Source organism: Hippocampus guttulatus, chromosome 4 (genome assembly GCF_054856545.1).
Source record: "Hippocampus guttulatus isolate MCC_2025c chromosome 4, RoL_Hgut_1.0, whole genome shotgun sequence".
Classification (NCBI taxonomy): Eukaryota; Metazoa; Chordata; class Actinopteri; order Syngnathiformes; family Syngnathidae; genus Hippocampus; species Hippocampus guttulatus.
Window position 1 is genome coordinate 6,880,325 of NC_141264.1, and position 15,446 is coordinate 6,895,770.

At 41.0% G+C, this 15,446-nt stretch overlaps 1 protein-coding gene across 1 annotated transcript in view; it reads left to right on the forward strand.

Moving 5' to 3' along the window:
* Positions 1 to 15,446, forward strand: part of hydin (HYDIN axonemal central pair apparatus protein) — a 64,081-nt gene that overhangs the window by 9,763 nt on the left and 38,872 nt on the right. The window contains exons 15-38 of the mRNA XM_086109539.1: positions 1,220 to 1,384; positions 1,481 to 1,639; positions 1,747 to 1,985; positions 2,073 to 2,334; positions 3,621 to 3,764; positions 3,866 to 4,009; positions 4,541 to 4,633; positions 5,013 to 5,233; positions 5,778 to 5,865; positions 6,650 to 6,859; positions 7,147 to 7,338; positions 7,425 to 7,599; positions 7,726 to 7,799; positions 9,176 to 9,303; positions 9,484 to 9,614; positions 9,850 to 9,977; positions 11,714 to 11,827; positions 12,045 to 12,122; positions 12,221 to 12,370; positions 12,486 to 12,725; positions 13,799 to 13,922; positions 14,030 to 14,104; positions 14,427 to 14,597; positions 15,234 to 15,404. Of these exons, the coding sequence (XP_085965665.1) occupies positions 1,220 to 1,384; positions 1,481 to 1,639; positions 1,747 to 1,985; positions 2,073 to 2,334; positions 3,621 to 3,764; positions 3,866 to 4,009; positions 4,541 to 4,633; positions 5,013 to 5,233; positions 5,778 to 5,865; positions 6,650 to 6,859; positions 7,147 to 7,338; positions 7,425 to 7,599; positions 7,726 to 7,799; positions 9,176 to 9,303; positions 9,484 to 9,614; positions 9,850 to 9,977; positions 11,714 to 11,827; positions 12,045 to 12,122; positions 12,221 to 12,370; positions 12,486 to 12,725; positions 13,799 to 13,922; positions 14,030 to 14,104; positions 14,427 to 14,597; positions 15,234 to 15,404 (3,676 nt within the window). The remainder of the gene's footprint in view (positions 1 to 1,219; positions 1,385 to 1,480; positions 1,640 to 1,746; positions 1,986 to 2,072; positions 2,335 to 3,620; positions 3,765 to 3,865; positions 4,010 to 4,540; positions 4,634 to 5,012; positions 5,234 to 5,777; positions 5,866 to 6,649; positions 6,860 to 7,146; positions 7,339 to 7,424; positions 7,600 to 7,725; positions 7,800 to 9,175; positions 9,304 to 9,483; positions 9,615 to 9,849; positions 9,978 to 11,713; positions 11,828 to 12,044; positions 12,123 to 12,220; positions 12,371 to 12,485; positions 12,726 to 13,798; positions 13,923 to 14,029; positions 14,105 to 14,426; positions 14,598 to 15,233; positions 15,405 to 15,446) is intronic.

Here is a 15,446-nt window from a genome sequence, read left to right on the forward strand (position 1 = left end):
ATATATAAACTATATTCTAAAAGTGAATTCAACAAAATGTTAGTGTAATAAGCCTCTGAATGTTTATTTTTGATATAAATTTGTTATAACACTCACCATTAATGTGAATGGTTTTCCGTTCCTCACGATTTCTCAAGGTCCAGCAAAGATAGCGGAATTATAGTCATCTTTCCAGGTCCATACTTGGAGTTGCTGCAGGCTAGCTTGCAGCCTGCTCAGCAGCTTGCACGCTACCTTTATGTTGTCTCCCGCAGGGGATTTTGATGCGAACGTAGCATGACGACTGAGATGGTTTGGTCATGTACAGAGGAGGGACAGTGGATACATTGGTAGGAGAATGTTAGAGATGGAGCTACCAGGTAGGAGACAGAGAGGAAGGCCAAAGAGGAGATTCATGGATGCCGTGAGGGAAGACATGCAGGTAGTTGGAGTCAGAGTAGAGGATGCAGAGAACAGGGAAAGATGGAAATTAATGACTCGCTGTGGCAATCCCTGAAAAGGGACAAGCCGAAAGGAGAAGAAGTAGCATGACGCGTGTCAGTGCCGCCTTACATTCGATCGTTTCATCGATGGTATTTTGTCATTGCAAATTGGACACACCACAGAATCTGTTCTCTCCACAAAGACGAATCCTTTGGTCCATTCGCCCTGAAGTGTACCGTACTCGTCGAAGGATTAGCTTTGAGCTAATGACCGAGCAGGCTGATTCAAAAGGGGGCGTTTACCTGTTACCCAGCAACGGCCAACATAGGCCAGTGTCATCCAATTAAAATTGCTCCTGCCGCCAACTGCAGCCCTGAACAGGACATGAGCAGTGAAAAATCGATGGATGGATTAAACAAGCGAGAATATTTTGTTTTATCGGCGAGCCAGATGCAATCATCAAAAGAGCCACACCTGGCTCGCGAGCCTTATGTTCCCGTGCCCTGAAATAGAGGATCGTTTTTGTCAAGAGTCAAAAGACTGCTAAACTTTTAATATATAACTTATTTAACAAGTGCTTGAGAAACACTCTAAATTGCCATTTTGTAAACTTGTCTATGTGATAGAACAAGAAAGGGAGTTTGATGGGATGCATTGAACTCATCTATCATCACAAATTTCTCGTATTTGATATAACACGACCGCAGTCAGTGTGATGGCATATGCACATACAGGTATACAGAGGCTACATGTACACGATGCAGAATAATTGGATACATAATTTCCCCGTGTTTAGGAATATGAGGAGAGCCCTTCGGTAATATTTGGGAGTACTTCATCCAGGGGAGTGATTCCTCCTCACAGCTCAGCAGATCTTCCCGTTTTCCTACTGGTGAAGAATGTTGGAAAGCATCATCACACTCTTTACATTGCTCTGTTTGGCAGCATCCACCCACCACTGGTAAATGTGCGCTCACATTACGTTGCCTTCTACTAGCCATCGTTCTCTTAATTTATTGTCTGTTTGCTTGTCCCCTTGTTTCCTGTGCCCCTTCAGGAGGTTGTCTTGTCATGCACTGGGCGTGGTCCAATAGTTCTCCTTCAGTGTCAGAATCAGCATCTCGAGTTTGGCAAAATACCTGTTCTGACAGACGTGACTAAAACTATTCCCCTGTCCAACCAGTCACCTATTCCAGCATGCATCACAGCACGCATGGTACAAATACTCAAATTAGATGAGCCTCTCAATAAATGCAATTGACATCACATAGAAAAAAAGAGAGCTAAATATACCATTCAGAATTATTGTTTCTATTTCTATAGAGCCAAGGAAAGTCCCCATGGCATGTTGAACCCAGCGAAGGAGAAGTGCCACCACAAGGCCAACTGGAGCTCAAGGTTGTGGCGAATCTAAAAGATACACTTTTGTTTCAAGACAAACTTGAGATTTCCATCCAAGGTAGTCAAACCCTCACCGTTGCCCTGTCTGCAACGGGCACAGGCACCACAATTGTCAGTGACAAACCCTTATTTCCAAATCTCGACCTTGGCACACACTTCAGGTAGTACGAATTGATTAAACTAAGAAAAAAAATCACTTGAAATCATATCGCATCTTGTCATACTTTTTTTTTTATGTGTGTCCTCAGCCATGGATCGTGCGACTTCTATTTCAAGGTGACCAACTATGGCCAACGAGTACACCGACTTTATTGGAAGATCGAGTGCTCATCTGGTCGGACTTTCCTACCCTCCATCTCAGCTGTAAAAAAGAGGGATTCCGTTACCACTGGGTGGTGGGCATCCCCAACTGAAGACAGACCAGTATTCAGCATCAGCCCGACGCGTATGGAACTTTTCCCGGGTGGCTCGGTTGACATGGCACTGAAGGGATCTTCTGACTACCCCAAGGTGAGATAGCAGAACAGTACTAAGAGACACTTTTTCCATTTGAATACTGTTCAGTACCGGCTTGTGTGTCTGTTGCTTAGTATTTTATGTGTAATGAGCCGGTGGCTGTTGCCAGTGGCTGTTCCATGTCATGTGTACGCTGTCAATTTTGTCGACCCGTGTAAGCGGCCTCAAGACCTCAAAGACTTGGGCTCTCATTTATCAGGCGTGGGTATGAACAGAAGTGTGCGTAAAGCGTGCTGACGGACATTCCCAAACAGAGTATGGGATTTATCAATTTGGATGTGTGTGTGAGCATATACGTACATTTAGGCATAGCTCTGACCATGTGTATACACAAAACTTAATGGTAGAACAGTGAACCTTCAGATAGAAACACTAGACAGAAATCACAAACAAGCCAAAATGAAACAAGGATTTCCCAAACATTGTTGGAGCCATAGAGTAATCGCAAGAACATTTTAATGAAACACAAAACATGAACAGGAAATGGTGTAATTCCATTCATCCACAAACAGTCTACGATCTATGGACTGGAGCAGTGAACGCAAAATGGATCCATTCTTACCAAACGGAGAATAACTTACTCGCCCTCCTTCAGTTAGCGATAATGTTCCCTCAGTGAGCATTGACCGTTTGTTTTTTGGTGGGGTGGGACAATAAGTTCTGTCAAGCTGTTTTTTGTTTTTGTTTTGCTTTCATTGGTAACATGTGCTGCTGTTTACACTTCTCAGACAAGAACCTCAATGTCAGTCTCTGAGATTGTCGCTACCCTCTTTGCCAACATTTTGGATTTCTTATAAAGTCAATAGGAGGCGATTCTCAAGGCAAATGAGGAGCGCGAGCTTGGCAGTTTTGAGGAACATGAGCGATTTATCAACACACACATTACTGGTGTGTGTGACAGGTGTTCATACATGTGTGTGACAGGTGTTCATACGTGTGTGTGACAGGTGTTCATACGTTTGATAAATACAGATTTATTTATTTATATTTACACACACACACACATTTTGGTAAATTAGGCCCCTGGTCACTCCCATGATTGACAGTGATATTTTATTTTTGTAAAGTATGGCCAGGATTTAGGTATACAACAGGTATTTTTAATCATAAATGTTATTTAAACTCAAAGTTACACTTATAATCACATAACTAACACAGTAGTCAAACAGTATTGTTTTGGAATGTTTCTCATTAAAAAGTACAGATACTGAATACTATATCAAAGCATGCGTGCCTCATTGAATTGCCTTTATTCAAATAACCTTTCCTTGCCCACTCAGGTTGTGAGAGAGACTCTCGTCTGCTGTGGCATTGTCGGTCATCAGGGGATTAAGGAACATATATTTTCGGTGGAGGTGACATGCCAGTTTGTGACCCCCATACTCAGCATGTCCTCCCAGAAACTGAATTTCTACATAGAAAAGGTTGATCAAAGAATTGTGATCATCATATTTTTTTTCACCTTGGAACTTTATGTCACCATTGCCTAATGTAAATGATACTCATTTACATATGTGTCCGTCAGCTCCCGGGGGAAGATCTTACCCAACTCTATGAGGAGCTGGTTTTAAAGAATGTCTCATCTCTGTCTCTATCCATGGAGCTCTCACTCGCTACTCCTTTCTCCCTGTGCGAGGCCCGAGGAGTCCAGAGTGCTGCTAACATTAAAGTATGTCGTCACCTCTCCTACTTTTCTTTTTTTCTGTTTAATTGTCACCCATGTTTTCATTGTGATATCTTGGAGCGACAAAACAAGATAGTTGACTGGATGGGATTGCCTTGTATTGATCTCGCTATCCAATTTTGGAATTACTTTGCCCTGCCCATGCACTGCTTCCCATAGTTGACTGGAAGAGGGTGCTTAAATGCATTCATCCCATCGAGGAAATGTGTGGTAGTTACGCTGAGAGTGGTTGCAAACATTGTGAAAGCATTGATCTCAATATTTTATTCCGTTATCTGCTGCTTTCATAGAAGCATTTGTTGTATTTTTATTTCCCTGCCCAATGGCTCCACTACCATACAGCAATCAAAAACTATGTGGGCTTTGTCCAAATGGTTGTGGCTATAATTAAAGGCTGCAGGAGCCACATGTAAGTGTAGAACGATGTCCAAAAAGAGCACTGTAAAAATGAAGACGGTCGATGATGATCTTTTCACTGCATCAACCATGAGATTGCTGAAGAGTCCTTTCTTTCAGAACATAGCATTAATTCAAGGGGAAGAAACTCGCTTGTGGATATGTTTTGATCCAACTTGCTTCCATGGTCAGCTGTCACAAGTGGTGGATCAGGTAACATGGTGCTTTTTTTAATGTTTTTTTTTTTATTTTGGGGGAAAAATATCTTTTCCCCAAGTTGCTTAGTACATTACAATGAAATAAATGGTTTTATAATCGGCACATGTTTTTGACACATCTTGTATCATGGGGAACATTAACAGGTATCTTGGCGAGCAACTATGTTTAGGTTTCAATAACCCGAATCTTAGTAATCATCATGTAAAATGAAATCGTTAGATGCACGTTTTAATCTTTCAAACTTGACCGAAATATATCTATATCGACACACACACACACACACACACGCACGCACACGCACACGCACACACACACACACACACACACACACACACACACACACATGTATTCATATATTGGACATGTTTTCCAGACCCTCAATATTTGCTACAAAGGACACCCACAACAGGACAAGGTGGAAATGCATGCTGAAGTCCATTATCCCAACCTCCATTTTTCCTCCACCACAGTGGATTTTGGCAGCGTCCTCAACTCCACAGAAAATCACCAGGAAGTCACCATGACAAACTGTTCCCCACTACCGGTATTTTACCACTGGGCCTGTTTGGTGGATCATACACATTGTGTCGTCAGGTATATCAACACGAGACATTGATGGTCGACATCGCTTATAAATTGTGTTTCAACCGAATTATAAAAAAAAATACAAATTCATGAAATGGCCTGGACAAAATTGATTTCTCCAAATACCTTTAAGACATTGAGTGTGCTCGAAGAGAGTCATGCTTGAACTCTGTCATTAATTAATAATTGTATTTTTGTGAATCTTCATAAATTAAAGCTCCAAGTACACCTCAATCATGTTAACTATTTAATTTCATTTACATATGGAGACAAAGTCACAGCTCAGTCACTTTTCTTCAATATGTCTGCATATTCTTGTATTTGCTACCTTGTGGAATTGTATTTGAACATTTTAATTTCATCTGTGGGAAGAAATTTCATCTGTGCTGTCTGATACACATACAGTGCATTTGACAAGAAAGTTTATCCAATCCAATCCAATCCAATCCAATTAATATGGCTAGTATAATTATTTTTTTAGTTTACTCCTATTTTTTTACGATTCCACACTGTAGCCATTTTTTAAAATAATATAATACTTCTTCCTCAAAAGGTCTTCTGACCCCTCTGTACCTGCTCTCAGCGACGAAGGTATTATTCCAGACCCGGACGTCTCAGAATGCTCTGTGTGTGTGCAAGAGGTACGCTTCAACATGCAAGTGAACAACAGTTGTTATGAAAAACTCTTTGTGCAGAGTATGAATTATTATCCATCCATCCATCATCTGAACCGCTCATCTTCCTGAGGCCCATGGGTGTGCTGGAGCCTATCATAGCTGACTGAAGCCCTGAACTGATTGCCAACCAATCACAGGGCACACAGAGACAAAGAATCATTCACACTCATAATCACACCTAAGGACAGTTTAGAGGCCTCAATATGTCTACCAGGCATGTTTTTGAAATGTGGGAGGAACCTGAAGAAAACCCACGCAGGCATGGGGAGAACATGCAAGAGAGGTCCGGATTCGAAATGACAACCTCTGCGCTGTGAGGTGGACGTACTAACCAGTCGTGCCACTCATGCTTCATTATATGTCATGGATTGTAGTACAGTATTCTTTATCCATCCATTTTCATGGTTCAGGAGTGAGTTTGAGTCTGTCCCAGCTGTCTTTGGGCAAGGTGGGTGGGAGCACAGATAGACAACCAACCATTCAAACACATATTTACACCTTATAAAAATTTAAAGACTTTTACCGAATGTGCATATTTTTGGAATGTGGGAGGAAGCCACACGACTGTACCAGGAGAAACCCACATAAGCACAGGAAGAACATGCAAACTGCATACGGGATTGTGTGACCCAATATTAAAACCCAGAACCGCAATGGGAGAACGAATTATTTTGGACCGTTGTGCCGAAAAATGTATTATGTGACAATAGTAGGGTGGATTGAACTGATGTTGACATTGTTTCTGTAGATTTTTGATGTCTTGCCAATGCATGGACATCTGAAACCCGGCGAGCAGCAGTTGGTCACGTTCATCTTCCACGGCCAGGACTTTGTTACCCGAGAGGTGGTCGCACAGTGCCAAGTAGAACATGGACCGATATATAATATTGAACTCAGAGGGGAAGCATCAGAGATCAGCTTCAGTCTGGATTCAACTACCGTTGACTTTGGCTTACAGGTTTGACTTCCTTTAATATACGAGTTTGCAGGGCTGGCCTGAAGCTAATATTCAAGCCTTAAAATTGACGCTTCGGTGCTGACATAAGTTTGCTCACAGAAGGATGAACTCATTTCTAAGCAACATTCATTTGACTGCAAAAGTGCTGTTATCGCTCACATTTCCTTATTAACATACATTATACAAGGTCGTTATTTTCTTTATAATGTACTTTGTGATACTTGCAAATATAAAACAATGAATAAAAATTTATAATTTGAGAAGCATTTTAACTTTTTTTTTCCCAGCGTTTTGATCAAATTGGCGAGTCAACTGTAATTCTGAGGAATACTGGAAAAGTGGGCTTTAAATTTGCTACTGAAAAGCCACAAAAGAAGAAGACCACAGTGGAACAGGAGAAGCAAGATACCATGCTGGAAATTGAGGATGAGCAGAACGAGGAAATCCGACCTGGTCAACCAAAGGTCATTCCAGCTACGGTGAGCTGAAGTAGAGACCAGGAACGTCAATCATTTAATCGACAGAGTAGGGTTTTTTTTTTCCAACTCAGTGTTTTGTGTGGCAGGGTTACATTGACGCTGGCTCGAAATATTGTTTGCGTGTGCTCTACCTTCCTGGCATCCCTGAGAAGTTTGAAAAGCAGTTTCAACTGGATGTGGCTCACTTACCACCACAGATTATCACACTCACAGGCGAGGGAGTGTTCCCGAAGATCTCCCTGAATTTGCCTCGCAGCCTGGGTAAATGTAGACCAATGCAAGACACAGACGTGAACCTATTTCTGATGCAATGAGATCATTGATTGGAATACAGTACATACATGGAACTGTAGACCTTTTTTTTCCAAATCTATTATTTCTTTGCAGCTAAGGAGAGCCACAGTGATGTGCTTGACCAGGCCAGAAAAAGTGTCAAAATGGAAGGTACCAGTGCCTTTGATGTAAGTCCTTAAATTAGTCCCCAAAATAAATGTTACAGATGTTAGGCTTTCAAATCTTCTGTTCTTCTAAGAGGGCTGCTTTTCCCACTCACTTTTAATGGTACAAAAATAGGAGTACTACTCACAGAACCCGTGTAGTCTTCTCCGGAGCCAATAGAATTTACAATGGAATGTTATGTCATGCCCAAGGTAATTATCCAACAGGTACATATTGTACGGGGAGCCTTAACCTGAATCTGCAGACCTCTGAGCCCAATTGGTTTTAATTTCAAGTAGGATTTCTTGAATGTGTTCAGGACCCAAACCATTCAGTACCGTATTTTCCGCACTATAGGATGTACCAAAAAGTCTTAAATTTTCTTAAAAGCTCACTGAGCGCCTTAAAATCCAGTGCGCCTTGTGTATGGTCATTACGGTAATGTGTCAACCCAAAATGGCTCCTTGCTGGAGACATGCTTACAATGTTTTAACTTGCTGTTGGTTCAGTGAACTGTGTCGCTGCTTTTTAGTATTACCCATGCATGGCACGAGTTTTTGTTGCCGCTCCGAAAAAAGGAGAGCTGTGGTGTTGTTTTTTTAAAACGCACGCTTTATTAATGGTTTTCTCAGTCTCAACAAATAGGTACGTCTTTGTCCGTCTCTGTGCCTTCTCTTCTTCCGTTCGACTCGAGAGGCGTTCACAACCGCCTCCGAAAAACACGTAAATTAACGATTCCTTCAATGAAACTACGAATATTGAAAATAATGCATCAAAACAGAAAATCAAGCGAGAAAATCACAAAATAAATTCTATGCCCCCCCCTCTACAGAATTTATTTTGTGATTTCCTCATTTGTGAATACAGTACACAACAAAGGAATAAATGACAAACACTTCTGAGACAGTGCAGTCTCCTATATTTTACTGCGATCCGATTGTTCTGTTGGAGCTATGCTCAAGGAAATGCCAAAGTAAATCCTATAGGGGGGCTATAGAATTTGAGCTTGATTTTCTGTTTTGATGCATTATTTTCCATTTTTGTAGTTTCATTGAAGGAATCGTTAATCTACGTTTTTCGGAGACGGTCATGAACGCCTCGCCTCACGAGTCAAAGGGAAGGAGCCTAGCTCCATCTAGTGGATGCATTGTAGATTGTATTTTATAATCAGTGCGTCCAATATATGAAAAAAAATTACAAAATAGGCCATTGACTGAAGGTGCGCCTCATAATCCAATGCGCCTTTTCGTGCGGAAAATACGGTAGGTTATATTAAAGGGATTGGAACAGATGGATTGAGTGTCTTAATTGCAACTGAGAATGAGTATTATGTGTCCTGGAAACAGCGACTATATCCTGCATGTACACATTGACTTTGAGCTCATCTGTCTTCTTCTAGTATGAACAGTTGCTTCTTTTGGAAATTGAGAAAATGCTGGTCACAGAAAATGCTTTGGCTGTCAGCAAAAGCCTTCTGGAGGTGGGGAACTCCCAAGGTTCCACCAAAAAATGGAACAAACTCAGCAAGTATGTATTAGCATGCCGACGTACAGCTACACGTTGTGAAATCCATGCTCCAACAAATCGACCTAAATATGAATTGTTTTTTCCCCCCTGGACATTTAGATCAGGAGTGTTGAAAGTGTGGCATAGTGAGCCTCACCTCAGAGAATGTAAAACTTTTCTATCTCCTTCTCGTCCCTCCAGGTTCCTCCTCCCAGAGTACGTTCTGGATTTTGGTTATGTTGTTCCGAGCCAAGTCCTCAAACAAACTGTTAAGATTACCAATAATGGGCCATTACCTGTGTCCTTCCATGCCAACTCCAAAGTCACTGCAGGTAAAATGCATTTGCATGTTTAATACAAACATTGACGTGCCCTTTTCAGGACTTTTAGATTTGATACTTGTAATGTTACGTTATCAAAAATAATCCCTTATGATTGGATTTTTAATATTGCATGATTACGATGTTCTGCCATATAGAGTCAAAACATGCTTTACTGCTTTGTTGTCTTTCCTAATTGGTGCCATATGCTATTGAATTGATGTGATGATGTGCTTGGTCCTTCAAGGTTTCAAAGTTGAATTTGGTAGCGTAAGGAACCTTTCCTGCGGCGAGAAAGAGACTTTCACCGTTGAATTTGATTCCCAAAAGGGCAGCCTGTCATTGGGGATTAGAAGTGCTATCATTCCAATTCAGGTACTTGTCACTTCATGAGAGTCATTTTCATTTAAAGTACATGTTATGGAAATGTACCTGGCCCTATAGTTGGCTGCATCTTTTACTGGAAAGTTTTGGGTCTATACCTTTCACTGGTGCTGAAAAATGAGTCTTCCTTTTGGAAGTAAGCGTCTTGTAGAAGTCGAGCCATTCTGTTTTTGGATGTCCGTTTTGAGTTTCTCCATGGAATTGAAAAGGCATTTCGTTAAGGCAAGCCAGATTTGATTTGATTTTGATTTGACTTTTTATTTGGTCTCCCATAGGAGAAACTTGTCTCGGAGGACAGTTCCTCTGTGCTCCTACATGCATTGAGCAAAAAACATACACAGCACAACATAATTAGAACAATTACATCCAAGACAATCCACTCTACACACATTGGACACTACATTACAGTCATCTGCATCCCCTCACCCCCACCACACTTATGTCCTTCCGCTTGTCTGTCTGCCTCCCTCTAATTGTTTATTGATTAAAATGATAGCCTGCGGTAAGAATGAGTTTTTATACCGGTTTAATTTTCAGAGAAGAGTCCTATACCACTTTCCTGAGTTTCCTCATTAATTTGTTAATGCTTGGTTCTGCCTCTTGTCAGCCATCTCATGCTGTTCAGCTTTGGTCTCAGCAAATTGCAGTGAAGGCTACTGGATGACATACTGACACTTCCACAGGCTACAAAAAGGCTTCTGTGTGAAGCTAACTAGCTGTGTGTTAGCCTTCTCCCGTCGAGTGTTTTTGGGACATCAGTTAAGAGCTTTCACTCCGGACTGTCCATTTACATCCACATACTGTATTTTCCGCACGAAAAGGCGCCCGTAAAAGCCTTCCGTTTTCTGAAAAGCTCACAGCGCACCTTAAAATCCAATGCGCCTTGTTTATGGTTATTACGGAAATATGTCGACCCTCAAAATGGCTCCTTGCTAGAGACATGCTTACAACGCAGAGTTCAAACTTAAGGTGATCGGGTTACGCAGTTGAACACGGAAATAGAGCAGCGGCAAGAGAGTTCAACGTAAACGAGTCAGTGTTAGAACTTGGTTAATTGGCTGTTGGTTAATTGAACTGTGTCGCTGCTTTATGAAATAAGTTTTACTGACGTCTGATCGTTCTGTTGGCATTTCCTTGAGCGTAGCTCCATCTAGTGGATGCATTGTAGATTGCGTCTTATAATGTCCAATATATGAAAAAAAATACAAAATAGGCCATTCATTGAAGGTGCGCCTCATAATCCAGTGTGCCTTTTAGTGTGGAAAATACAGTACACCTAAAGGCAGTGCACTTCATCTCTAGTTCTGCCATCTTTGGAAGGAGTTTGTCGGAGGCATCTCGCTCTTAGTCTTGTTGCTTGCAGCAGTCTTATGCTATAAGCGGGCAGCGCTGACATAACTATGGTGAGGAGGTAACAAACATGTTGAAAATATATATAAATTAGGGCATCGATAAAAATTACCTGACACATGGCTGCCTCTTCAAAAAGAGCTACTCTCAGTGAAACAATACAATGAAGTCTACAGTAATAATTTTTCTTGATCTACTTTGATTGTCAGAGGGTTTTATTAAGACACTAAGCAACTGTTTTAAATTCTAAAAAAGAGAGAATATGTCTCCTTTAATGCAACGTCCAGTTGTTTTAATTGTAAAATTATATCCTTCACAATGCAAAGTATAAATGGGATGTTTCTTAGATTTACAGGTTATTTTATTTTGGGTTACAGGTCATAGGTGGTCCATCAGTGCAAGTGCGTCTTTGTGCAGTGGTGACTGTGCCGTCAATCTCTGTTTCCTCAGACACACTGCAGTTTGACATTGTGCGGTGTGGATTGTGTAAGGTAATAAATACAATGTGATAAATGAACATGCTGTTTGGCAACATGATTTTCAACAAAATGTATTTTCATCTTTACGTCATATGTATTATACTCACTATCATATTATTTGCACGGAGTGACATAAGAATACCATGTGTAGCGTATGTTGCCTTTTGGAAAACGTGCAGGAAAAAGTCGAGTCAGCAGCTAAAAAATGTCAAGTTTTATATTCCATCAGATTCAAACAATGCAGCTATTTAATCATGAATCCGTGCCCTGCCAATGGAGCATTGTGGAGGATGTGAAGCCTGTAAAGGTACTCAACAATACAAGCTATCGTCCGCTCCCAATTACAGGTTAATACATGTCACTCCATTAGCTTGAGACTTACATTTTTTTCTACTTTTCGCTCAGGTTGATAAATTCCTGCCCCTCCATCAGCGCAGCAAATATCTGCAGCAGCACCCGCCACCACCTGTGATGTTTGAGATGACTCCTTCTTCCGGTATTCTCACCCCCGGCGAACGGGTCAATGTGCAGGTCAAGTTCAGTCCCACTGAAGGGGTAAACGCATTCATCTTGTAGAGATTGCACCGAAATAATGCAAATACAGGGAAAATAATGATTGTGTAAAATGAGGACAAGCACATTGACTCACAAGAAGTTGATTTATTTGCAGTGTCTTTACAAGAGGCATTTAATAATAACTGTAAATGAGGGCACCCAGCCGGTGATCATCACAGCCCTGGGACGGGGTGAAGACCCAGAACTGGTCTTTTGTCCACCAGAGTTGACCATGGGGCCTTGTCTGCCATTCAGTATGGAGATTGAAGCAGAGGTCATCGTTAAAAACCCTTGCTCTTACCCCACTGAGTTCTACTCACTCGAGTTTGACACACAGTACTTGAAGGAAGAAAAGGTAGAGTTCTTTTCGCAAACTATTTTTAATCATATTATCCCATATTTGATGCCATATGTTGTGTTATTGGGTATTTTATCAAGCCACACGTAACTATGTAAAAGCTATTGTTTTGGCTGCGATTGCTATGATGTGTCCATTCACTCATTCATTCATTTTCCAAACTGCTTCAACATAAAATTATTTTAAGGAAGAAAAATAACTATTAATGGGGGGTGGGGGGGGGGGCTTGTCAACAGTCAATCAGAGGGCACATGTAGACAACTCTTCATGCCTGGATGGATTATTTAGTGTCCCCAATGTTTGCATCTTTCAAAATTGGGTGTATGATCTAATTATGAAATCATAGTTTGAATGGTGTCATGCTGTGTTCGGGTGCCCTTGTAACAAAAGGCACATCTGCCGAGTACATGAAAATTCTACCTGAGTAATGTTCATACATTATCCAATATAACTCTCAAGCCGCTTTAACTGAAATTTGATCCATCCATTTTCTGCACCACTTGAGCTAGAGGCCTTCTAAGAGTACATCTTTGACTGGACGCCAGTTAATCACAAGGCACAAACAAGAACTACAACAACCAATCGTATCCACACCTATACTCATTTTCGAGCAATTTGTTCGAGGGCTGAGAGCAATTTTCTTGAGGGCCACTTTCCGGCATGTTTTAGATTTTTCCCTCCTCCAACACACCTGATTCAAATTATCCGAATCATTATCAGGCTCTTGCCGAGCTTACTGATGAAGCTGATAAGCACAGAGAGAACAAATACGCCAGAGATTCAAAGTCAGAGTTCTTGACTGTGAGGCAGAACCACTCAGCAGTATCATACCATGCTACCCCTAAAATATAATCCATTTTGCCTTTTTTTTTTTCAAACCTCAGTTTTCTGTATTATCCTCAACTGCTGCACGTCCTCTGAAGTATGAGAGGCATGTCATTGGTATCATTACAAGGAATAATGGACTGAAATCCAGCATTTTCCTGATCTCTCTCTCTCTCTCTCTCATACTCTCTCTGTATTTATTGGATATGTGTCCCTTCTTTACTTTCTTCCATCACTCTATCAAGATCCTGAATCTACTGGATGGATATGACGCAAACGATGTACTGTTGTTGCCTCCAAGATATGCCGGAGAGAGTCTTCCTGTAGAACTTATGGACTTCTACAAGGATCACTGCTCTCGGCTAAAAGGTGATGGTAGTATCAAGCATTGGTGCCTATGTGCATTTGACAGAAATGATTTCATTCATAGGGTGTTTACTGCAAATTTAATGACCTAATCTACCTTTATACTACAGATAAAAACGTAACTGGAATGAGTCTGCAAAAACGAAGAGGTGGCAAAAGGGGTGAAAGACGTAGAACTGAACTCAGTGAGTGTGACTGCTCAAACTTTGCAAATCATCGCTGTCCTGTTAAAAGCACCTGTGTTCATTTTTGTCATATGTTATGTTATGTTATGTTATGTTATGTTACAGTCATGGGGTGTCCGGGTTTTCGGACATCCCATGAATGTAAAAATGGAAAAAAAGACAAAAATGGACTTTGGTGTTTTTCACAGGACAGCCACAAATTGCATTCAAACAACTTGAAATGGGAGATCCTTTGGTCTATTATTTTAAATAATCAAATTGATCATTGCTATTTACTATCATTTTTATTATTTTAATGCTCTTCTGTGTATGTGTACTTAAGTCATTTCAGATATCATGAAAGCAGAAGCTACTGGGAGTCTAGGAACACTTGAGATAAACCCTTTGTCCAGTGCAGTTGCCCGCTACATGGGTGTTGACCTGTCACCTAAAGGTCTAGCTGCTCTGAACTGCAGAGGCATTGCTATCATTATATATGGAGCCCCATTAACAGGTAACCAACCAAACAATGGCGAATCGAGTCTTTCCAAAAACAAAACAAAACAAAACAAAAACACTTGATGTGATGTACAAACAAACCCCAATTCCAGTCAAGTTGGGACATAAAAACAGAATACAATGACTTGCAAATCACTTTCGACCTGCAGTTAATTAAATACACTACAAAGTCAAGACATTGAATACATCCATCCATTTTTTGATCCGCTTCATCCTCACAAGAGTCGCGGGCGTTTTGAAGCCTATCCCAGCTGTCTTCGGGAAGTAGGCGGGGCACATCCAAAATAAAATTTGAAGGACCAAATAAAATTGCATTGAATGAATGGGAATTTTCTATTATCTTTTCTCCATCTGTTCATGAATATTTTCGATGCTGCTTGTCCTCATTAGGGTGACAATTGAGCTACAGCCTAGTCTAGCTGACGTTAACTCCAATGTCTAAATACACACTGACTCTTTTTCACCGACATCAAGCATGACACTTAGACCTCTGAGCTTTTATGTGAATGGAAAAGCGTTGTATTTTCACTGTTATGACGTATCTCTGGAATGTACTGTACATGAACAGCATGGGTTCAGAATTGAGATGAAATCCTATCAATGTGTTTTTTCTGCTCTTCCATTCATTTAGATCAAAGCAGCAAAGCGACTGCTCTGGCCAATCACTATGGAGGGGCTTGTCTAAGTATGGATGCGATGCTCGCTGACTCACTGATGCATGGGACTTCCCTCGTTAGCTTGGCTGGAAGACAGCTGTTTAACCGTGCTGCTGAGGAGCATGCTCAGAGGATGGAAGAGGCTGGTATGCACAGTATTCTTTGCAAACTTTTTAGACTACGGCATC